Source organism: Marmota marmota, unplaced genomic scaffold (genome assembly GCF_001458135.2).
Source record: "Marmota marmota marmota unplaced genomic scaffold, marMar, whole genome shotgun sequence".
NCBI lineage: Eukaryota > Metazoa > Chordata > Mammalia > Rodentia > Sciuridae > Marmota > Marmota marmota.
The window spans coordinates 13,962,043-13,988,102 of NW_025999968.1; the positions used below are offsets into that span (position 1 = coordinate 13,962,043).

A 26,060-nucleotide genomic window follows, 5' to 3' on the forward strand; every position below is an offset into this window, starting at 1 on the left:
GACTTTCAACAAAGTGTATAGTACCTTTGATCTCATTCCAAACCTTGACTAGATCTGCAGAGAATATAAAATATGGACAGAAAAGAAATACTAGAAAAAAAAATGAGTACTGATTATGTATGGGGCACGGAGCAGAGCACTTTGCATTCTCTCTTCTTAGAGTTGTAATACTGTAAGATATTTCCCCAAGAAGAAGCCTGCCCAAGATTGTAAAGTTAGTAAGGAGAAGGGCCTAATCCTAGGTTTGCTTGATTCTGTATTGTACATTCATAATAAAAGAGTCAAGCACACTGCTATATGGAATATGATTATTTCTTTTACCCTGGGAAGTAAATCAAAAAGGTATTTTCACCAAATATTTCATATCATCAAATTCTTCTCCAAATTTTGTACTAATTTTTAGGGAGGTTTACTCAATAATGACATGGATTTTCTTCGTAATTATTGAACAAATAATGTTATATTTTCTGAAATATGAAACATCTTTCCTTACGTTTTTCCTCTTCTCCTCCTGTATGCCTTCCCTCCATATTTATTGTACATCTACTTTATGCAAAGTCATGTGAGGAAAACACATAAGTCCCCCATGTTTAAGGAAGTTACATTCTCATTTGGAAGAAAGATAGTGAATTGATGAATTCTCAATTGATATTTTAAGTAAAGTTTGTTGGTTCCTTAGTGTTATTTCTTATGTCAACCTTCCAAAGAAATCATCATTGAAAACCTTATGGGAATTGGTAGTTTTCTCCAAATCTTACTGTAATCAGACTCATGACCAATTTTACATTTTTGTTTTGCCTAATTAAAATTCTATAGAGCATTGTATTATCTTATACATTTTATATTTTATACCTTAAACTTTTATATATTTAGTGAGCTGCTGAATTAATATGGGATGAACCCAAAGAACTCTTAGATAATATTTGCAGGAGGAGGACAGGAATTTCCATACTTGCTTTAGAAAATGAAATATTTTGGGACAGTACTTACCTAGCATGCAAAAAAAAAAAAAAAAAAAAAAAAGTCTTCATGGAGTATGTAATTTGATCCAGTGAATGCTCTGTGAAATAAGGTGTTTTGGAATGAAAGTTTTGTACCGTAAGATGTGATCCTTTATTGTTGAAATTTCCATTTGTTTTATAAAATTTCATTCATATGTTTCAGGGGTTGCTTTGAACCTTGTTTGCAAGGAATATTTTAGCTGATCTAATAACTCTTTCTTACATTTTTGGCTGAAAATTTAAATTAGGGAGCTGCTAGACATCTCTTTAAATGCAAGAGTATTCCCAGAATAATTAATGGTTTTGAAATTATTGTAGCAGTAACAAATCCTGATTTTATATTTGTGCCTTTGCATATATATGGTGAAATATATATGTATGTGAATACACATTTTATTGAAATACATATACAGTACAAGCTTTTTAAACATGTATTTTTATGTACTTGAAGCAGTGCAGACTACATGTACAGAGTTGTCTTAACAAATCTTTGAATACATTTAAATACAGAAGTCAGTTATGCACTGATAAGGACTAGGGATGTAGTTCAGTGGGCATTGCACTTGCCTAGTATATATGAGGCCCTGGTTTCTATCCCCTAAACCACTAAAACAAGAACAATGACAAAAAAAAAATTGAATGAGACAGTTCTTGATTCTTAAGTCCAAACATCAGGGTTCTGAGCAGCAATCTTAGCTAGTTGCATTTCTATTTTAGTATTGACATTTCAAAATGAGGAAGTTTTTCTTGGTGATTCTAAAGTCCTCTTTAGGACTCCAAAATTCTTCGAGTCGATAGTCATATATATAAGGAACTCAAAAAACAACCCAAATTCAGCTAACCCAATCGTCATATAGGCAAATGAATTAAATAAATATTTCTCAAGAGAAATACAAATTCTAATGAATATGTGAAAAAATATGCAACATGGCTAATGATCAAGGAAATGCAAATCAAAAGTACATTGAGATTTTATCTCACTCCAGTTAGAATGGCAATCATCAAGAACAAAAATAAATGCTCATGAGAATATTGGGGAAAGGAAACATTTATACATTGTTGGTTTGGATTGTAAATTAGTCTAATCACTATGCAATCCTCAAAAGACTAGAAAGAGAACCATCACATAATGCAGCTATAATACTTCTTACTATTTATCCCGAAAAATTAAAGTCAGCATACTGTAGTGATACATGCATACCCATGTTTATAGCAGTGCAGTTCACAGTAGCTAAGTTATAGAACCATTCTAGGTGTCTGTCAACAGACAAAAGGATAAAGAAAATAAGGTATATATTCACAGTTTTACTCAGCTATAAAGAAAAGAAATTATGTCATTGCCAGGAAAACAGATGGCAACTTGAGAGCATTACGTTAAGCGAAATAAGTGAAACTCAGAAAGTCAAAGGTCATGTGTCTTCCTCATACCTGGAAGCTAGAGAGAAGACAAGAAAAAATTAAGGGTGATATTATGAAAATGGAAGGGAGACCAGTAGAGTATAGGAAGGGGAACGACAGGACAGAGGAAGGAAGTAAAAGGAAAGATACTAGAGAATGAAATTGACCACATTATGTTATGTGCGTATAAAATATGTCACAATCTTACTACTATGTGTAATTATAGTTCACCAATAAAAAGAAATTAAAAGAAGTCAATGACTGCAATGGAGTTTGCAGCCTAATTCCAATACTAAATGTTTTGACTTTTAGCTCAAGAGAAGAGTAATATTACTAAAGAAAACAATTCTTTTTGGCATAAGTTGGTGCCCTAAGAAATTTATCTTTTTATAATGTGACTGTGGATTTGTTTCTTTGTGAAATCTCTTCTGTATTGGGACCAACTTTCATTCTAGGGAGCAACTCATTTATTTCTAGAAAAGGGCTAAGTCATTTGAATCTGAACGTGAATCTTGTGGTTAGCTTGATTTTTCGCCTTAATATACTTTTTCTAGAAAAGCCTTCTTTCCCTGGCTTTTTCAGTTCCTTGAACATAACAGGCACTCAATAAATATTTATTGAATCGAATTGAATTTGACATGCTTTGAAGTCATAGTCCTGTTGTAGGGTTATTCATTTTCGGCAGGAGCTGTCATAAGTCACAGGGTTTAATAGTAATCCCACTGATGAACTGCACACTCAGTGGCATATAGAAGTTCAGCATTGCACATTGTATTTTCCAAGTGCAAATTTAGAAAACAGTGTAGTATACAGAGGCTTGAAGAACCAACTCCAGCCTATTTCAGATCTCCTGTGCCACTTGCCTACAGCCTTCCCATGCTTCTATCTTTTACTCTCTCAATATGTTTTGCTCTCTCATGCCTCTAAAGCCTTTCACACTACTCTCTCTGAAATATTCTTATTTTTTTTATATTTTGTTCCAAATATAGGTATGCTTTTCTTGATGCTCTTATGAACTTGTGTAAGTTGCTGCTTTTCTCCTGTGGCACTTTGTACTCTCCTTTATCATGGTCCTAAATTCTCCTTTGATTCTTTCTTAAGCCTCAAGGCTTTCTCAATAGAAAATTCCTTGAGGGCAGGTCTTGTGATTTATTCCTCTCTGTATTCCTATTGCCTAAAACAGTGCCTGATATATAAAATAAACCTTTGTTGAATTAACAAATGGGTTCTGAAGTTCATGTAAATTTACAAATGGAATAAAATAAAAATGGAAATGAGTTTAGAAGGGACCATTAATTATATGCCTGATTCTAATTAAATTGTAATATAGTTAGAAAGATCAGCTTGAGATTCAGAAGATGCAGGCTCTTGTGTTGGATTAATGATTTTTTAATAGTTCCTTAATCTTTGTAGTTCTTAGTTTCCTTATCTGAAAGTGAATGAATTGGATGGGATCTTTACTAAGATCCCTTAGAGCAAGAATTACATTGCTCCTAAGTTAATTATAGAACTTTTCTGCCAGACTCCTTAAGGCAGGAAGTATATTCTAGTCATCTATAATTTCTTGGCACTAAGCTTAGTACCTGATATATAATAGTTATTTAAACAGTTTTACCCAATGAAACAATACATTCCAACATGGAATTAAAATTTAAATAAAGCAAATGAGGAAAGACCAGGTAAATAATAGTTAAATGAATAGCCATAAAGCTTAAAAATATCTTTCAAAGAACAGTTTTTTTTTAATGTCTGAAAAAATACCTGACAAAAATTTTTCATTGATCATTTAAAAAACTGACCAGTGGAGGGAATGAATTTGAAGCTGCTTTGTCCACTAATTACAAGTTAGTGATTAGTCAGTATGTGACATGTACAAATACATGTTGCTGAAATTAAACTCTGTCTGCTTTAGGAAGTTGGTAGTAGTATTCTTCAAATTCTGTGTACTTTTGATAGTATCTTTTGGTTTAAAGAATGGAGAAACCATATCCTATTTCAAGCAGGATTTGTTAAATCACAGACATATTAGTATCTTTATTTATTGTTTTTATAATTTATATATGACAGTGGAATGTATTACGATTCTTATTACACATACAGAGTGCAGTTTTTCATATCTCTGGTTGTATACAAAGTATATTCACACCAATTTGTGTCTTTATAAACATACTTTGGATAATGATGTACATCGCATCCACCATTATTTCTAACCCCATGCCCCCTCCCTTCCCCTCCAACCCTTTTGCCCTATCTAGAGTTTGTCTATTCCTCCCATGCTCCCCCTCCCTCTCCCACTATGATATCTGATCTTAATCAGTCTTTTGGGCACAATGAGCTTTCCTGGTTATATCAATGTATCACAGAAGTACAAAAGTGATAGAAAAGCTTTATACATTAATAAAGATTTTGTGTTATTTAATGAATGAGATGCCATCCTACCTTTTGAGTAATTTTTCAGAGATCAAAATAATTTTGTTATATTTAAACTAAATCTGTGTCTTTGGGTTATTAATTTGAATACTTGTAGAATATGATTATGAAAATAAAATATGATACATTAGACAAAAAACATTATATGTGTATGTGTCTGTACATTTCCTCCAGAATAATTCAACTGGTCAGTACATCCATCATTCATTTATTAGTTATATACTATGTGCTAAAGAATTCTGTTTTACACACTATATGTAAAGTGGAAGGTATGATATGATAATGCCCTAGGTTAATGTGAGAATTAGTTGTCTTAATTTAAAGGCTGATCCTTGGTAGTTTGATCCGGATCTTCCTCCTCCCAGTGCTATAATTTCTTAAAGAAAGCAATGGGATAGCATAAAGATTCTTTTTTTATTTGCTGTTACCTTAATTGATTGTGTTTGTGCTTCTTGAAATGATTATAGTTCAACTTTTTTCTGTTTGTCCTAGGCATTTTTTGTGAGTATCCAGGGGCAGATTCATGTTTTTTGAAAATTGAAACCCTTACCATTCAGAGGAACCTTCTAAAGATAACAAATACAAAAGTAAAATACAAAATTGGATATGAAAGTGAATTTCTTTCTGGAATTTTTCAGCTTGATGAAACTTTCATATAAAAGTTGTTGCGAAGTTTTTGACAACACATAGTGAAAAATTAAAAGCTGATAAATCTATAGATACCAGTGACATAATCTAACTAGTTTTTTTTGGCTCTGTTTTTTTTTTTTTTTGATAACAGGAATTGAACCTAGAGAGGCTTAAACATTGAGCCATATCCCTAGCCCTTTTTACTTTTTATTTTGAGACATGGTGTCAGTAATTTGCTTAGGGCCTTCCTAAGTTGCTGAGGCTGGCTTTGAACTTGCTTTCCTCCTGCCTCCTGAGTTGCTGGGATTACAGTTATATACCACTACTCCTGGATATGGTTTTTGATTCTCTTCTATTACTCACATATAACTTCCGATCCTTGGTGAATTGAACCTTTCTTCTGCTATCATAGATAGCAGGCACTGTAGGCACTTGAAATATTCCTGGAATCATTCTTTATATATATATATAAAATTTAAGTTTTGAGAAAAATTGCATTTTAGGTTCACAATATATTTTATATGCACAGTCAGACAAATTAACATGTCCAATTACCTTCTATAATTAGTTACCTTTGATTTTGTGGTGAAAACACCTAAAATCTATTCTCCTGGCAACTTGTCAACATACAAGGTGATATTAACTACTCTCCTCATGCTGTATATTAGATCTCTAGATTTGTTCATTGTACTTAACTAGCATTTGTACCCTTTTACCTACTTCTCCCCATTTTCTTCCTCCTCCCTGCTACTCTGTTTCTATTTATATGTGTAAGTTTTACATTCTTTATATAAATGAAATCAGTTTCTTTCTGTGCCTTTCTTATTTTGGACTGCTAACAATAATTTCTTTATAGAAGTGACTGACTGCACATCTCACATACAACTTCCACTAAACCCAAACTGTGAAGGTCCAGCTCAGCATTTCATCAGCAAGATTCCAGAAATGCCATTGGTCAGTCCAGTCCACCCAATGGGGGATAAAGTTTGATAGAAGGGAAGTTATACTGGAAGGAGACAAATTTTAATCAATTATATTTAAAACATTTTACTATTAAAAAGTTTAAAGAGTATATATTATTTATATATTTTATTTATATATATGTATATATAAATAAAAATTATGAGGACCTTAGAAGAATGCCATGCATATATGGGCACAGAAGCTTACACTTCACCATCTTCTCAGTAAATCTGACTTTTTGTGTACTCTTTGTCTTTTGAAAATTACTGCACTATTACACTATGTGTTCTTTTGTGCATTTCCCCAAAATTTTGTTTTAAGGAATGTTTAATTGAATGGTTCTTTTTAATTTTTTTGATAGGTATTTCCTGTATAACCATTTATTTTTTATTTAGTTGTTCTTTTTAGATGCACACGACAGTAGAGTGTATTTTGACATAATTTACATACATGGAGTACAATTTATTCTAATTAGAATTCCATTCTTTCAGTTTTACATGATGTGGAGTGTCACTCGTGGTGTAGTCATATATGAACATAGGAAAGTTCTGTCCTATTCATTCTGTCTTTCCTATTCCCACCCCCACCCTCTGCTTCATTCCCCTTTGTATAATCCAGTGAATTTCTACCCACCCACCCCTTGCCTTATTGTGTGTTAATATCCACGTATCAGAGGCAATGTTTGGAATTGGACAGTTCTTGGTATTCCAGTTGGAAGGATAAAATGATCTGAGCTTATTTATTTTTGGCTAAATCACATGAGCATGTGGAAGTGAATACACCCTTTTCTGAGGGCAGAGGCATTTTCAGTTCTGCAGGCAGCCTTGAATGCCCCAGTGGTTGGGTGGCATCTGCTGCAGTGACTGGGCTGTTATATCTTAATGTTTATAGGCCTAGTAGAAGATGGGGGAGGCGGAAAAGACTCATTCTGACCTGACACCCATTTAACTACTTAATAACTCAGTTGTTAAAATTGCACCTCTTTGTTTTATTCTCCTCAGGGTAGAGAAACATTATATCAAAACGTTAATTAAAATCTATGAGAGAGCTTTAGCTGGGAGTTCAGTGTAGTAAAATAATGTCTAAATGTGGGACCTGGTTTGCTAGCTGATAAGGTCTATTTCCTTGTTTTCATTTAAAAAAAAAAGAAAGGAATCAGTGGTATACAGTGATCAGTACATTGGAATTCTGTTAAACTCTGTACTTAAGACATTGTAGAAGATAATTAAATTTTAGGGGTTGAAAGTTTAAGGATGTGGTATAAGTAAAGTCTGCACTGAAAAAGAAGAGAATAGGATTTGATTGTATTAAAACTAATGTGAAAATTTGCTAGTTTTTTGTAAAACAAGAGTTAGTAACTTAATATCATAATTAATATTATGGAAAATGAAGAAATATGGCAAAGCTCTATTCATTTCTCCTTTTTCTTTGAAGGAAAACAGTCATGATTCATTTGAGAATATTTTATTTTTATCTTTGTTTTTAGGTAAGACTGTGCCAAAATCCCAAACTTCAGTTGAAAAATAGTCCACCTTATATACTTGATATTTTACCTGATACATATCAGCATTTGCGACTCATATTGAGCAAATATGATGACAACCAGAAACTTGCCCAACTGAGTGAGAATGAGTATTTTAAAATTTACATTGATAGTCTAATGAAGAAGTCAAAACGAGCAATAAGACTTTTTAAAGAAGGCAAAGAGAGGATGTATGAAGAACAGTCACAGGACAGGTAAGAATATTTCAGATTTTTAAAATTTTTTAATATTGTCATTAATGTTGCCCTTTTTTTTCATCTTATAGTTGATTACCATGTATTTGTTTTGGAGAAAATGTCATTCACTTTTTGTATTTGCTTTTCACATTATTTAAAATTTTACATAAATTTGTTTATGATTATAGCTAGTTCATGAGCATGTTCTTATTTTTCTAATTGACTTTATTTTAAAGATTAGTTTGAGGTTCATAGAAAAGTTGTGAGAAAGTACAGTTTCCACCCCCTCTTTTGTATAATTCACATTTGTTGTTTGTGAGGTACAATTGTTATAGTTGGTGAACTGATATTAATACATTGACTAAAATCTAGAGTTTACATTAGGGTTTACTGTTTGTTTCATGATTCTATGGTTAATAAATGCATAGTGTCATTATCTACCAGAATAGTAGCATAAAAAATAGTTTCAAGGTTCTAAAAATGCTCTGTGCTCCACCTGTTTTCCCCACCCTACCTCTATGATCTTCTGACTGTCTCCATAGTTGTCTTCACCTGATGACATATAGTGGGACTCATACAGTATGTAACTTTCTGACTGGCTTCTTTCACTTAATACACATTTAAGGATCCTCCATGTCTTTTCGTAGCTTGATAGTTCATTTCTTTATAATACTGAATAATACTCCATTGTATGGTTATGCCACAGTTTGTTTTTCTGCTCACATATTGGAGAACATCTTGATTATTTCCAATTTTTGGCAGTTATGTGCAAAGCTACTATAAACATTTGTGCATGCAGGGTTTTGTATGGATGTAAACTTCCAACTCATTTGAGTAAACACCTAAGAACATGGTTGCTGGGTTATGTGATATGCCCACGCTTGGCTTCGTAAGTTCCTAGACTGTCTTCTAAAGTGGCTATACCATTTCACATCCCTACCACAGATGAATGAGAATTCTCAGTGCTTCATTTCCACACCCACATTTGGGATTGGAGACAAAGCTGTTTAAGACACAGTTGGATTGAATCTCTGGGTGTGGTAGCTGTACATAAGAGATATGTAGTGTAGTCTCCATAGTTATTATTGCATGGCAACCTGAACTGTGGTGGTGAAGGCTGAAGGGACATCAGCCGAATCCTCCTTTTACAGCCAGGGTTCTTAACATTGAAACTCTTCATTAATGTTCGTAGTTTGGCTTTTTCATTATTAAATTTCATGATCTATATTAAGCCTAATAAAGAATATGATAGATTTTTTTCTCCATTTCTGGGCTATTCTAAATTTACCTAGAATATTTGCCAATATAATGAAAATCTATTTCTAGTTGGAAAACCTATATTAATTAAAATATACAGTGTCTTAACATTGATTATATCTAGTTTAAGATACTTACCTCTCTGAATTTTTGTATACCTTACATTAGGAAAACCTCTAAAAAACCTTTAATGTTGCTTTTAGGTTGGAAAAATCTAGCCTCATTTAGTTTAGGGCTATATAATGGAGAATTCAGTTATCTAGGTTTGTGGACTCCAAAGTTGACTGTAAACTTTCTGACTGGCTTCTTTCACTTTATACACATTTAATGATCCTCCATGTCTTTTCGTAGCTTGATAGTTCATTTCTTTATAATACTGAATAATACTCCATTGTATGGTTAAAGAAATACCCACGGTACATATAGTCATCAAATTCAAACTGAAAAACCCTCTGCCAAAGGTAAAATGACATAATTTTTATATATTTATTCTTTGAATTAATGATACATCTTCCATATACTTGTAAGTCTAACCAATTATGTAACTACAGGTTCCTCACTTAATATTCTTGGTCTGCAACTGACAACATCTGGAGAGTTGTGAGTCTTTGTAGCTTTAAAGCTGCAAGTAAAAAGGGGAATTTGAATTGCCACAGAGTTCTAGAAGTAAGATAGAGAAGAATCACAGTGATTATTTATTCTTACAGGCTTTCTGAGATAGTCTAAGTTATGGGAAGTCAGGTGTTTATGTGAAAATTGTAGTGGTTTTTTTTTTTTTTTTTGGTACCAAGGATTGAATCCAGGGGTGCTTAACCACTGAGCCATATCCCCATCGCTTTTTATATTTTGTTTTGAGACAGCATCTCACTAAGTTGCTTAGTTGCTGAGGATGGCCTTAAACTTTCAATTCTCCTGCCTCAGCCTCCTGAGCTCCTGGGATTACAGGTGTACTCCACCAAGTCCAACTGAAAACTATATTTTTCACTTGGTAGACCTGCCATTGATCTAATGAAACTAAACTGTTTTACAAATGTCAATTTGTATAAGTCTTATTCAAATTTAGTATCCCCGGAGTTCTTAGTGATCCAGTTAAGTCATCCATTAAATTTTATGTTGTAGGTTATTAGGACTCTAACAAGGTGTGTGATTTCTGGATTTAGAAACTTGAGTGGAAATGGGATTTTGATTGGATGTAATAATGAGGTGGTAAACTTGTATCCCACTTTCACATCTTCCATAGCAATTTGAAACATTTTCTAACTCAGTAGATGTTTTATACTTACCATTACAATTATAAATTTTAATGGTTTTGTTTTTTTTTAACATTTCATGGGGGATGTCTATAAATTTTGATTGATTATGTACAGATATCTGTAGACAATGTTAGATCACTTAGTGCTGACTGATCATGATGAGGCAACTCTGTAAACTGTTTAATTGACCAAGTGCATTTTGCTTGTTCCTTCCTAAATTCAACCACAGGCAACATTTATTAGTTTCTGTGCTGATATAGCATATCCCTAGTGGATTTTACTATCATCCATGTTCCATTTTCTGATGATATTCTGTAGCCAGGTTTTTTTTTAATGCAAAATTTACATTACATAATTGTCTAATCATAATTTGTAATAATGTACCAAACTTGGTACACCATGAAAAGGATGTAGACTTTTGATTTGATTGTTCTTGTAGTAATATAGTTGTTGTACACAATCACTTCTAAGTTCCCTTAGGATTCTGAATACAAACTGGAATGAGGTGTGCTAATACACCTGGAACTCTGGGTATTCTGCTCTGTAGAACATAACAGAAACTCCAGAGAATGTTCTTATACTATTAGACAACAGTACTATTTAGAAGAATGATTCTACTCAACATATAAGACAAACTGATTATTAGGAATATCATAAATTCTCTGAAAAATCTCTTTGATTGTACAAATAACTTGCTAGGGACATTGGTATCATTAAGCTAAAACTGAATGACATTAATATTAGAAGTAGTAATTTGAAATTCATTGACTAAATCAGGATCACCTCAAGTGACCCTATATTATATCAAATAAAATTGGAATGAGTTCATGAATCAAAATGTTTATCTTAATGTTCTTGCATCTCTGTTGTGCCACTAGTAAACTTCTTTCTGGATTGATTTTAAATATAAAGTAAATAGAAAAAAAATTAAGGTATCAATTCCAAAACTGGTTCTGTTTTGATGATTGCTAAAGAATGAGTAGTTTGAAATTTTAAAATAATTTCACATAAACGTAATATACATTGAATATTATAAATATTTAAATAAATGAAATTTAAAAAATGAATGGCAGTCAATGCATTTCCTAGATACTCACGTCCTAAAGGAGGAGTGAGGTAGAAATTATAGTTTAAGTAAAACTATTTGTTACTGAAACAGACATTTAAGGCACAGTGAAAACCTCTTGCTTTGAGAATGGCTAGAATGGTGATTTCCGTTAGAGGCGAGGTATGAGTAGGCAGTGTACCTCTCTTCATGGTTACAGTGAACCTCCATCTCTTGTGTCACTTTCCCCCATGTTCTGTGTACTTTTTTGTCTATTATTTTTTTCTTTGTACAAACAATTGAACCTCACACTGAGTTTGTGCTTCTACAGTGTCTAAACCATTCTGGGCTTCCATTTCTGGAAAGAGTAAAGTGATTTCTGGCACCCACAATGTTTACATGTATCTGAGGAAGGGAGTTATGAAACATGTAGTTTGGAGTAAAAGAAGAGGAGACACTTTTTATCAGATTGCTATTTTTAGTGACAAAAGTCAAAAGAGATGTGAAGGTAATTTTATTGCTGACAAATGTACCATGGACTGGAGGTACCTTGTGTAAATCTATTGGCAGTTTTATCAATTGACCTTTTAAATAGTAAAATTTATTCTTTCATCAGAAAGTATGTATTCATCAGCTGCTCTGCAGGGCCTGGTACTGGGGACCATGGTTTTGAGAACATCCAGAGATGATGGTTTAAGGATATTCAAGTCTTCCCTATTTTAGAACTGCATTCGTTGGTCAGGGAGATACAATCCATTTCCCCTCCAATACTTGGCTTTAACACTGAAACAAAACCAAAAGTCAACTGAAGAGGAAAAAAATAATACTGTGTTCAACAAATCTGAAGAATATGAACTCTTTAAAAACATTCATGTCAAAGAGGAAAACATAGATGTTGTCTTATTCATATCATTTCAAAGTCCCTGGTTCATTCTTTATACACTGGTGTTATAGAAGACAAATCAACTTCTAGATAGAATGGGATGTATGTGTGGGCAGGAGTGTTTGCCTGTTTCACGTGATAACATCTAGATTGCTTAAAATTTAATAGAAAATTATTTCAACATAGAAAAAATTAATCCTTGAGGAGGTTAAACATTATTTGAGAGTTCTCAAAAGCATCAAGGAAAATCTTTTTCTCATTTGACCTGGCTAAACAAAAGAATATGTATAACCTGCTTTTCCCCTTAGAGTATTATAAGTATATGCTTGCTAGCTACTATACTTGCATTGTAATTTGTGAGATAATGTACCAAGAATGTTTAGAATATTCTTGAAGTATTAAAATATATAATTAGGTTAAAAGTGGAATAAAAAAATAAAAATATGTATTCAAACCCTGCAGCTATATTATAAAACACAAAGCTATAAACAAACCTACTTGCTGACTTTATATCACTGTGTAATATCATTGCTTTTTGCAAGAACAATATGGTATTAATTTAAATGTTTAAATTTGTATAATTAAAAATGCTTGTTGATCGCATGCTCATCAAGGTTGTTTTGAAATTCCTCATGGCTTTTCAGTTAACCACCTAAATAGATTGACCTGTATATTACAATTTGGGCTTTAACAAGTAGTTTTAATAATTATTGGACCTCACAGAATCATAACCTTGCTTAAAGTGCCACATTTAGCACCATGTTTTCTCATAGGCAGCTCTGTATGTTGGAGAGAAAATGAATATTCCTATACTGTTTAACACTGTATAGGAATGCTGGGCCAAGGAATCTCATGGTCTGAGGCCATTTCTGTTCCTAGTTTTCTCAGTAACTTTAGTTGGTTTCCTGACTCCAATCTACAGCTTTTAGTTTTAAAATTACTTTCTGGATATTCACAAGATTTTCATCTCATATATTTTAATATCATAAAATGAAGATGTGCTTATTTCAGACTATACTGGTCTTGGTACATAATTCTATTTAATACTTTTTCAAATCCAGTACTAGTTTTTAGTAAAAAAAATATTTTTGTTACTACAATAATTATTTGTAGCAGAATGAATCATAGGGAGATTTTGTCTTTCATAAATAAATGGCACTGTATTGAATGCCTTCTGTGAAGTATTTATTGTGTAATGATGTATGAAAGAGAATGGTTTTTGTTCATTTACATAATTTTACAATTTAAAAAATTAACCTACTCTTTGTATCACTTTTTCTGTTTGTTCAAACTGAAAATTACAATTACTTTGAGTTTCATGAGCACAAGGGATGAATTAAAAGTAGAAAATATGATTTCTAAATAATCAGACTGCAAATTTCTTTTAAGCACAAGTTTTAAAATATTCAGTTGTTATTTAAATTTTTTGTATATACATTTTAGATGTTTTTTTCTTTAAACGTGAAACTAGAGAAATAAAACATAATTTTTGCTTTCTCCCTCTCTCTCTCTCTCTCTCTCTCACACACACACACACACACACACACACACACACAAGATTCAGAAGAAAAATAGTAATACCCAATCCAATCCTGTTATGTCTGAAGTGTGTCTGCCAGGTAGGGAATGGAATTTTCTTTAGAAAACTTAAACATATTACTGAGATTGCTTTACCATAAATGAATAAAGAGTTTATTTAGTCTTTTTTTTTAAATTTTTTTATTTTTTTATTATTTTTTATTTTTTATTGTTGGTTGTTCAAAACATAACAAATTTCTTGACATATCATATTCCACACTTTATTAGAATATTTTCATGCATATTGCAAGCATCTGAGAAATGTGAATAGACTTTTCTCAAGTTTGGAAATAAAGGGGCTCATTTCTTTAACACACCATGAAAGTAGAGGCCACAGTAAGTTATTTAGACAACTGTTTTTAAAGTTAAACAAAGGGAGTCTGTTAAGAGTGGGCAGGTGAGAGCTTGCAGACTCTTTGACTGTTAAGGACTTTATGGCCCTCTGTATTTGGCTAACTGCGTCCCCTGCTGCTTTGCTAACTAGATAAAAAGTTTTTTCTTGTTGAAATGAAGTGAAACAGTTCCTCTTCTCCACCCCCAGCAATTTTTTCTTTGGGCTACATTTTTCAAAGTATGAAAGAAGACAAAATTTATTCAAGTGTTATTTAAAATTAATTTGACTTAATGTTTTTATAAACTATTGACATACAGTCATTTATGATTTGTTTATTTATTTTTAGCCCCATGTTAATACTGTCAACCCCTAACTCCTGTTTCTTAGTAAAATTTTTTTGGCATTTATTTTAATTTTTTTGAAGTTGGATTATATGTTATACACACATAATATTTACATAATATTTAGATTTTTAAATGGGGAATTTTTCCTGCAGATTAGAGTTCATTAAATCTTTATAAATTCCTGAGATAAACATTACATGATAAGACAATAAGTAAACTCACAAGACTCAAGTGAACTTGGCTTTATGGTTGAATACCTTTTATGTTTTTCAGTCTTAAGGCAGCTTATTAAAATTGATGTTTTCCTTTCAGTAAATATCTGGTGACATTCAAATTTGATAATTAAAATCCAGATGCACTCAAGAAAGAATGCCTGTTTTTACTTTCATAATAACAATACTCCCACAAAGAAGGTTGATGAATGATGTCTTTCAAGTGGCAGATTTGTTATTTAGTTAGAGAAAGCTCCTTTGGCAGTTTCTTACAAAACTAAATTAAAGTCTGTTTATAAAATAGACAAGCTGTAGTGATAATCCTGTAGCCTGAGGAGTGCTTGGTTATGTAGCTTGAGAAGAGTCTTGTTTTTCAGTGATTTTACAAAGAAGCAGAGTTTCCAGGAATCTAAACAGATTAGCATTCAGTGCTAATTGGCTAGGGTGTAAAATAGTACTTAATTCTGACTATTTTGAAGTGAAGTACCTTGTAAGTATTCCATTCTCTCAATCCATTTTTAATATTAATCATTGTCTCCTTCTACTCACTGAACATGAGTTCTTGTTTTAGTATACATTAGTTGTTTATAGATGTGCTAATTATCCCAGCATACATTTATGAGGTCTTTCCAAAAAATACTATTTACAGACTAAAATTATAGCAGTTGAAGCCCATCTTGTTCAGGATAGCCACTGAGGAACAGATTAAACTGAAAGGTAATTTAGATGTATTATTGAAGTGTATTGCTGTAAACACTGGGTCCATGTATACATATATACTACTTTCACAAATAAATTACAAATATGTGACTGTATTAATTTCCTCAGGCTGTCATCACAAAGTACAACAAACTGGGTAATTTAAGCAAGAGAAATGATAGTTGTGGAGGCTGAAAGTCTGAAATGGAGGTGCCTACAGGCTCTCAGAACTCTGTGGGGAAGGATGCTTGCTTGCCTCTCAGCTGTCCATGGCCCCAGGCGCTCCTTGGCTTGTGGCCCAGAGACTCCAGCCTTTGCCTGAGGGAGGTCACCTGATGTCCCCCTCCCTGTATATCTGTGGCCAGATTTCTTACTTATCAGGACTTCACTTTTATTAAATCAGGGTCTGTACTAATCACTGCATCTTAACCTCATTGTGTCTGCAAAGGCAATATTTCCAAATAAAGTCACATTCATAAGTAAAGTTGAGGTTAGAATTTCAACATGTTTTTAGAGCATATAGTTCAACTCACGACAGTGACTGATTATAGCCAGGTAAAATCTATACTTAGGAGATATGAGAAGTTGAAACTCCTTAGAGTATACGTCATAAAAATGTAAAAAACTCTGCTTGGTAGAATATGCCAAAGAAAATTACTTGAAAGTGATTTTGGAAAGGTTTATAAGTTCAAATTGTTTTTGTAGCACTCCCCCCCTCCCCCGCACCCGGGTTTATACTAGAATGAATGGTGAATTAATTTACTGGTTATTTTTTGGCATACATTGAAAACCATGGTGAATTCAACATTTAATAATAATAAATTTTCATATGTTGACATAAATGCTTTGTCAAACTATAATATTCATACTGATTTTAAAATATTAAATGCCATTTCCCTTTAGAACATTTAAATAATACAGATATGTATATTTAATTAAAAGTTATAGTATTTCTAACCCTGTTTATCCATTCTTTAATTTGTGCTAAGCTCTGGATGATTAATTAAAGTAATTATGACTTACATCACAATCATCAAAACTGTTTATTTTCTCTTTTGCAGATCAAAATGAAATAGGAAGTATTTATTATGCTGGTAGTTTATAGAGAAGCCTACAACAGATTTATGTGTTTAATATTGTGAAGTTTTATAGTAAGTGAGATTTCAAGTCAAATTTTAGATAATCAATTTAAGGATTCTAGTTTAAATAAGAGTAAACAAGTGGCATGTTGAGTGGCATAAACCTGGGGTCAGCAAACTATACAAAGCCAGATAATAAATATATTAGATTTGCCAGATGATAATGTCTGGCAGCTAGTTAACTCTGCCCTTGTAGTAGAAAGGAAATTAATTGGCATGACTGTATTCTGATTAAACTTTATTTACAAACACTTACACTAGACTGCTTTTGGCCTTTGGGCTGCAGTATACCAGCTCTTACGTTAAAATACTAATCTAATTTTTGGACAATAAAATATAAGAAGTATTTTATCAACAGTCTGCATATAAAGGTGTCATCAATGAGAAACGTGTTTGGCTAACAGGGTGATGCCTCGCTGACCGTAGGTTACATAGAGGGATATATACTTTTCATAGTGCTGCCAGAGTCCCAGGATCTTTCTGGTTTGGAATCCCCTTCCTTAGCAGGTTGGGTTTTACTTGCATTCTGTTCTCCTCATGGTTGTAGAATTCCTGCTGCAGCTCTGTAGTTGTTATGGCTATGCCACAGAGCAAGGTGGTGGGAGCAGGACACATGTCTGTTCCTTTTATCTTGAGTCAAAGAAAGTACCAGAGTCTTTCCCCACTTGCTTCATCCACTAAATTCCTCTTGGGTCTTTATCTCTGGTTACAAAATTGGAATTGGCTGTATTGAAAAACTTAAATACAGTCTCTATATTAGAGGAAGGCAAGGAAGAAAATGAACTGAGAAAAGGTGTTTAGTTAGTCCATGGTATCTGTCAAAATTGAAAACCAGATAGCCATAGATGCCATTTATTTCTTTGGTATAACTTAGCTTTAAGACTTATTTCTTTAAAAATATATTGTCAAGAACTATGAAGAGACTTGAGTGTGAAGTTTATTTGCCAGATACAGGCAAAAATAGGAAAATCTTTGGTCAGGGAGAAAGGACTATCATGGGGGCAGCAGTAGGCTGGGGAGGTCATCGTTTGTGCCATGCTCCTGTACCCCCAGTTCCTATAGGATAGTAGGGACACCTGTGTATGTGTGTGTGACTTGTATCTTAGAAGAACCCCAGCACTTCAGTCATTCACAACAGACAGCTAACCATTATGACCTTTGCCCTGGAAGGGAATACTCTCTTTAATGTCCTGGACAATAAACTTTCTCTTTGTTCTAGAGGGAGACACTATCATTATCATCCTCAGCTATTGCTATATGAATTTCCTCAAAGGATAGTCCCAAACAAAGGCAGTCAAGTGTGTCTGGTCATATAACATGACCAGAGACCAGATATGTGTGACCTATAATTTTCTCCTAGAATATTTATATTCAATTCTTTCTTAGAAACCATAATTGATTCTTAAGTTCTGCCTTTAAAATGCTACTTAATACTGAGGATGTAATTATACTCTTCTATTGTTAGTAAGACCATAATCTTGAGTTCTGCCATTCTAATAAATTATCTATCTATATGACATATCTAGTGTCATATATGTGAAATAGCATGTTGTCCAGACGAATGGTTTTCTTTTTCTTTCTTTTTTTTTAAAACTTTCCTGGGAATGGAAATTCAGGGCCTCACTCACACAAGGCAAATGCTCTATGACTGAGTCCTACCCCCAGTCAGTGAAAACTTAAAAAAAAAATTAAAATTAAAGAAGAAACAAATATACTGATGGATTCATCTCAAGCCTTTTAACACTCTAAAAGAGAAGACAATTCTGTTCTTTACCTTTTCTTTGAGGATACTTCATTCTCTTTTAAACTTTGTATATATAAGCTTATATTCCAAATTGGTTTCACTAAGTAAGGAAGATTGAAATTATGTGTTATAAGAAAATTATTTACTTTGGTTATCAGCGATGATGTCCAGACCTCAAAGATAAGTGGCAAGTTGTCTAATTGCGTTCTCTGGGGAAGTGACATTGGTGTGGAAGTTACACAACTTGACAGGTGTACATATGTGTTCATATAATGTATTTTTAAGTGCTATCTCATTACCAGTTGGCATGTCTGGCCTGCAGCTGTTGCCACGTGAAGAGTATTAGCATTGTAATGCTTTCTCAGTTTTGTTTCAGGGGGACTCATTTAAACCATCAGCACATTTTATGATTATGAAAATGACTATTTTCTCATCATCATTAAACCTGCATTAATATTGTGTGCCAGCTGGTCAATGAAACTTTTTTTTTTCCTTTTAAATAAGACAGTTTGTATTTATTAGTTAAATCCAAAAGGACTATTTAAAACTTTGTTGCTTAAGCACACTTTATTAAAAAAAATCTACATTTTTTTCTTAAAAAAAATCTTTTACTTTGTCTAGTCTGCAGTTTTTTCCTTCTTTGTTTCCTTTTCTTTTTTATACCCAAATATTTTTTTTCCCAAAATATATTAATGAAAGTAAAACTTCAAATCATTTTATAAATGCTGAAATCACTTCTGTTTTTGTTCTAAAGGTTTTCTATGGGACATTTGATTTTGCTGTTCAGCTTGTTCTTATTCCAGAAATATTAGAAAACATAACTAGACAAAAGATTTTGATATTGGTCAGCTGGTTCTCATTTATCTGATTAAAATAGCTTTGCTTGGATTCTAACACAGAGCAAATTCTTACAAAATATGTAATTTTTTCTATGTAATTCTAATTTTAGTTTATTCTCCTGACAAATGCAAGTGTAAAATTATGTTTTTACAAGGCAAGCGAAGTATTGAAGTTGGTAATTTATCATAATGTCTTTTTGGTAAACTATAGCCTGTAGGCCAGATCTATCCTGTGCTCTTTTTTTTTTTTAAATATTTATTTATAGGGCTGGGATTCTGGCTCAGCGGTAGAGTACTCGCTTCACATGTGTGAGACCCGGGTTCAATCCTCAGCACTACATAAAAATAAATAAACAAAATAAAGATAAAAAAATATTAATTTATTTTTTAGGTATAGATGGACACAATACAATGCCTTTATTTTTATGTGGTGCTAAGGATCCAACCTGGGTCCCGCCCATGCTAGGCGAACACCCTACTGCTAAGCAACAATCCTAGCCCCCTATGCTCCTTTTTAAAGTACATTTTCAGTGGCACACTGACATGCCTGTTCATTTACTTAATGTCTGTGGTTATAGCTGCAGAGGTTAAATAGTTGCCACATGCTATATGGCCTGTAAAGATGAAAATATTTAGTATCTGGGCCTTTGTTGAAAAAATTTGCCAACTACTGAGTTTATCAGTGTGGGATCTGAGCACTCATGATTTTGAAAAGTATCCTTGCCATTTCTGATACTCTGTCTGCTCTGCAAACCCTGTGAGTCAAATCAACTCATTTTATGTATGAGGATACCAAGGAGCATTGAAGTGGCACTGGTGGGAATAGAATCCTGAGTGTGTAGAATCGTTTCACCTTATTAAACTTTCTTTATCACTACCATAGGAGTCCACTCCCACCTATAAGTCACTTAAAGAATACCCAGGAAGGATATTTTTCTGTTAGACTTTTAGGGGGGTTTTGTTGGAAAAGATGGTTGAAACTCGTTTAATGTTCTTTTCAGCTTAACCTACTTACTAACTCTAGAATTCACATTTGTGTGCCTGTCTTTTATTTTGCCTTTGCCCTCTCACTTCCCTGTTTCCCCCTGGTTGTGGAGATCCTCTTTTCTATGAGGTTCCTGCCCTGCCCCATTCTTATCTGCCTCTGTTCAGCTTTTTCTGATCGCTCTAGCCAGAATGTCTCTCTATCCTTTGACTATAGCATTTATCAGGGTCTTTCCTGTGGCAGTTAACTATGTATTGTCAGCTTTTGCTATCTTTGTTAAATGGTGACAAGACATGCACTGAGTGTCTCATAAAATTTTAAAGGGGAAAATCATTTCTATGTCTCTCCCACAGCATTCAGAATTGTGCATCATACCTGGCAAACACTTAGAGTAATAATTATTATTTCTCCGGGTTACTGTGGGGTTATTTGAAAATCCTCATTTATTCCTAGATTATGAGTTTCCAGGGCCTAGAGAGAGGGGGTAAAGAGAAAATTTTACATCGGAAATTGTCTGTTGAAGACTCTAAATTAGTCTACCTTTTAGAATTTGTAAGTAAACTGTGAATATCACCTTCAGATTTGGCAGTGAGTGCCAGTGAGTTTGGAAGGAAAAAAGATGGCTAATACTGTTATTATTTATTATAGAATAATTATATTTTAAAACAATTTTAATTCTGTATGTGTATAAATATCTTTAATGCAGTACTATTCTTGGAGAAAGTTCATGAAATTACTACAGTTTTGAAGCACTTGTTTAATGGAGTACCCTGGCAGCTTCTTTAGTACCTGTAGGATAAATCCTTTAAGAGAAGTTCCCAGCTTCACTGTTCTGCCTGCCCTTGAGACTATACCATGAGCTTATACAGCTCACTTATTGACTCAGTAGTTCTCTATGCGAATGCATATGAGTGTTTTCACTTCCTCCTATTCTTATTTTAACATTTCTTCAAAGACAATTTTTGTTTCTGTGTTATGTTGTATTCATGACTCGGAAGACACAAGACTTTTCAGCAATTGGGGAATCCTCCCAAAATCTATGCTTTCAACATGAATGGTGCAGTTTCATTTGGTCTGTGTTACTGAGAGAAGTACTCCATCCTCTTCTCAGCGTGCTCTGCAGCAGATGGTTGTTATGTCATTCACAACTCCTAAGGGAGTGCATAAATAACGTGCACAAATAATACAAAACACCTTGACCTGGGAATTGTCTTGTGTTCTTGTTGATGGTGTTCCTTGATTCAGATAAGGATTTTCAAGCTTGAAAACTGCTTTTCAACTTTCAGCAAAGATGATTTTGTATTTACTTAACTGCCATCTCCTTTTTTAATTTTTTATTATGTCTTTGTGATGCTGGGGATTGGACTCAAGGCCTTGTGCATGCTAGGGCAAGTGCCCTGCCACTATGGTAGGTCCCCAGGCTGCTATGTCCTTTTCTTCCCTTTTAAAAGACAAGTTAGGGTGGTTGGATTTGGTATCCTTGCCACATATGCTGCCCTGCTTCTTCTTCCTTTTTCATATTTGAGTGAGCATATTAGTTCTGAGATACATCTGAGACATTTTGGATACGTAGGCAGGGCTTTTGTAGAAAGGAATTGCTCTTTTCTTACATCAGCCACATAGACTCAGAAACAGACTTGAAAGGAAAACAGAGGCATGTGTGTTCTCCCTGCCTGCTATTGTTGCGCCCCCTCACATAGCTGTTAGGATTTGTCAGCAGTTTGTTTTGACTCACTGTATCAAGGTGGGGGTGGTTTTGTGTGTTTTTGTAAGTTAACTAGTGTAGGATGTCAGTTATCTCAACTTTACCATTTGTGTTGGCTATGATCCCTCCATGTAAAGAAACAGTCACATTTACCCTATTTCTCAGGCCAGATTTTGATACTGAAACTTTGCCCTTAAAATATTTCCAAATCGTTTTTCTCTTCTTACAATCACGAAGGTCAAAACCTGGCCTTTTCTTATTTCACATTGCCTCTATGACGTGTTCTGGTATTTCCCCAAACTACTTAGGGAACCTATTTGAGTTGTCCTTTTCAATTTATTTTGATAGTTTTTCTATAATAGGAATTAATTTTTATTTATTATGGTAAGATTAGGAACACTTCCAAATCCACATTTTCTTTTCTGGGAAGTATTTTAGACACAGATAACACTCTGGATTTATTTATTTATTTGTTTATTTATTTATTTATGATACTAGAGATTGAACCTGGGGCACTTAACCATTGAGCCACATCCCCAGTTCTTTACTTTATTTTTTAATTTTGAGACAGGGTCTCACTAACTTGCTAAAGGTCTCCCTAAACTGCTGAGGCTGGCTTTGAACTTGGGATCTTGTTGCTTCAGCCTCTTACCACTGGGATTATAGGCATGTATCATCATGCCCTGCTCCCACTGGATTATTTTGATCAGATGTGAGCAGGTCCATGGTTGCTCTGTTGAAAGGAGAGGAAGGGGTGAAGAGGTATCCTGGGCAGATCTGTCTTGACCTTTCCACTGTTTCCTAAGAAAAGTGGCACCACTGCGAGTTGTGCAACACTGTGGTCTTCCCACATCTTTCTCAAGATGTTGAGCTTGGGAAGTAAAGCTTTATAGATGAGATACAAAAGGCAAACAGTTTACCTCTAATGGCTACTGTTATATTTAAAGGTCAGTGTGGATGTCTGGTGTCCCAGATAACTTTATATTATGTAACTATTCTTTATTTCCTTCCTCTACTATTTGTGTGGCATCTTTCCAGCAGCAAGTTGAATTCTTCTTTGTATGCAATTTATTGTAAACTGTCTTATAGGTGGACTTACAACTGGGAAGCTTAAATAACTAGAATGTTTTCAGTATTTTTGTTACTTGATATTTGAGACAGATGTCAAGTAAACAAGGCAAGAGCAGGACTTTATTTGCTGTACTGCAATCTCAAACTACTGTAAAGTATTTTAATCAGATATTATTGTAAAATGTTTCCAATTCACTGCACATCATTGAAGCTTAGACAGAATTGGGGAGTGTGCATCAAGTATTTTACTCTATTTGCAATCCACACGGCACCTAATTGATCTGGGACTAGTGGGTTATATTTTTAAGAGTGTAAATATTTCACTAAGTCTCCATCTGCCTTAGAGTGAAAAAATTTCTACTTAATTTCAACCAATACTATTTTAAATTTCTAGTAGGAATATTGACTCAAGTCTGTGGAATTGAAAGATTTAGAAATTCCTCCTGATTACCATTAACTCATTTTAATTGTCCTTATGGTCATTATTTCTGATTTCCCACAGCTTCACTGGGTTGTTGTTGTTTTTTTTCTTTGCTTTCGTTTTCATTGAGATAGTAGTTGTTACAAACTTTAAAATTCACTTCACCAAAGGATTTCTCTGAAATCAGCACCAAATGGCTTTTTCCGAGTTGAAGCTAGCTTTTAGAATTATACATTGTATAGGAAAAAAATTCCTATATGCAAAATTTCTCAGCTTATTATTTGTAAAAGCACCTTTCCTTTGCACAAATAATTGTGAAGATGTTAGAAAAGCAGTTGCTTCTTAACATTAAAAATAAACAGCCTTGAAAAATGTCTGGTGCTGGTAGTTTATGAAGGTTAACAAGTAATATGTGAAAAGGCAGCCTGTCCTTGGGTTGTGAAATGTTGCATAGTTTGTGCACCTCATCAGCTCTGGAATGGCTTATGTTGATAGTTCAATTGGCAAACAAGAAAGGCTTCCAATGAAAGGTCCTATTCATGACTTTTTTTTTCTTCAAGACTGAAGTATTTCTGAAAAAGAGTATCTTGTGATATAGCATTCGTAAACTTATAGTTGAACTTTCTTTAATTGGTGTATATATCCTTAGAGAAAATAACATATTAGAATTTTGAGAAAGACCTGTGTAAACCAATCATGTGTATGTGTTTTTAAACACAAATGAGTCTTTTTGCTTTTTGTTTTTCAGTTTGATATTTAGTCCAGTAATAAAGATAACAGCATTGCAAAGTTATTTATCATGTGTCTCTTAATGACACATGGCTCTTAATGACAAAGATAAGTTCTGAGGACTACAGTCGCTGTGCAAACATCATAGAGTGTGCTTACACAAACTAGATGGTATAGGTCAATCACTTGATGTAGCCTCTTGATGAAATTGAGACCTGAAAAACACTGGATGGGTGAGGCTGATGATGGTTAGACATGGCATATTGTTTTGTTATAAACTTTTTTTTTGATAAGCAGAAAGGAGTACACTCTAAAATCCTGATAAAAGTACAGTAAACACATGAACCAGTTACAGTTGTTTATTACATATATAAGGGTTATGTCCTAAATATAGTTGTATGTGCTACACTTGTATGTGGCTCACAAGCATAGTAGATTCCTTTACACCAGCATTACCACAAGCACATGAGTAATGCATTGCTCTCATGTCACTAGATGACAGGGAATTTTCAGATCTTCATAATCTTATGGGACCACAGTGGTCTGTGTGGTCTGTGATTGACCTAAATGACCTTATTCAATATATTAGCTATATATTATTCTTTTGGTTTCTCTTCAATTCTAGAAGTATATTTGTAGTTCCTTTAGCTCTTTCATTGGTTTAAGTAGCAGTTAGCATTGTTTGATAGGAAGGATACCATCTCTTGTGTACAAGTATATAAGAAATAGTTTCTTGGATTCTGGGTAGAAATCTACTATATTATGAGTTTAAGAATTCTTTCTGCTCATGAAGTCAGTAGTGCAAAAGAAGTGTAGAATCTGATATTCCTATTTAGGCTGGATCTTCCCTATGTAACCTTTTATCATTAGAGTTCAACCCAGTTCTTTGTGTTTTGTTTTTGAATGTTGAACTCATTTTTATGTACAATGAAGAAGTTTTTGCTTTTCAACTTCCTGGCCTGTTGTATTTATTTTTAAGTTGACAGATAAAAAAACTATATATGACATACAACATGATACTCTGATATATATATATATATATATATATATACACACACACACACACACATACACACACACACACACACACATACATGCATACACACAGACACATACACACACGCCTGGAAGAATGGCTAAGTCAAGCTAATTAACATAGCCATTACCTCACATACTTACTTCTGTGTGTGTGTGTGTGTGTGTGTGTTGAGAACACATGAACTTTGCAGTCAGTGATTTTCAAGTACAGAATACATTAGTATTGACTACAGTCGTCATATTGCACAGTGAGTTCCTTGAACCTGGTGTCATACTGGTCTGAGTAAAATATTCTGTCCTTTGAATTACATCTCCCCATCTGCCTCCTTTCATCCACACCCCCCACTCTCCTGGTGAAGTTTTTATTGATGTATTCTTTAATGACATTGGTTAAATCTTTTTTGCAGTTAACAAAAAGTAAAATGGAGAGAAGTTATTTAGTGAATAATTGGAGAAGTCAGATTAATTCTGGACATGGCAACCTTAAGATCTAGAAAAATAGTTACTTTTGGTTTTACTAAAAAAAAAATGAAGGTTTTACTGAATCTTGAAGTTCTAATTATTTTGGGATACAAGTCTTTAGTGATTGTTTAAATGTCTCAAAAACAGCTTTATATAAAACTGAGAATTTTTCGTGTTAAAA

At 33.5% G+C, this 26,060-nt stretch overlaps 1 protein-coding gene across 5 annotated transcripts in view; it reads left to right on the forward strand.

Annotated features, from left to right (window-relative positions):
- Window positions 1-26,060, forward strand: part of Cblb (Cbl proto-oncogene B) — a 203,276-nt gene that overhangs the window by 8,066 nt on the left and 169,150 nt on the right. For all 5 annotated transcript variants that reach the window (XM_015478558.2, XM_015478561.2, XM_015478560.2 and 2 more), the window contains exon 3: window positions 7,909-8,159. In XM_015478558.2, coding sequence (XP_015334044.1) covers window positions 7,909-8,159 — 251 coding nt within the window. The remainder of the gene's footprint in view (window positions 1-7,908; window positions 8,160-26,060) is intronic.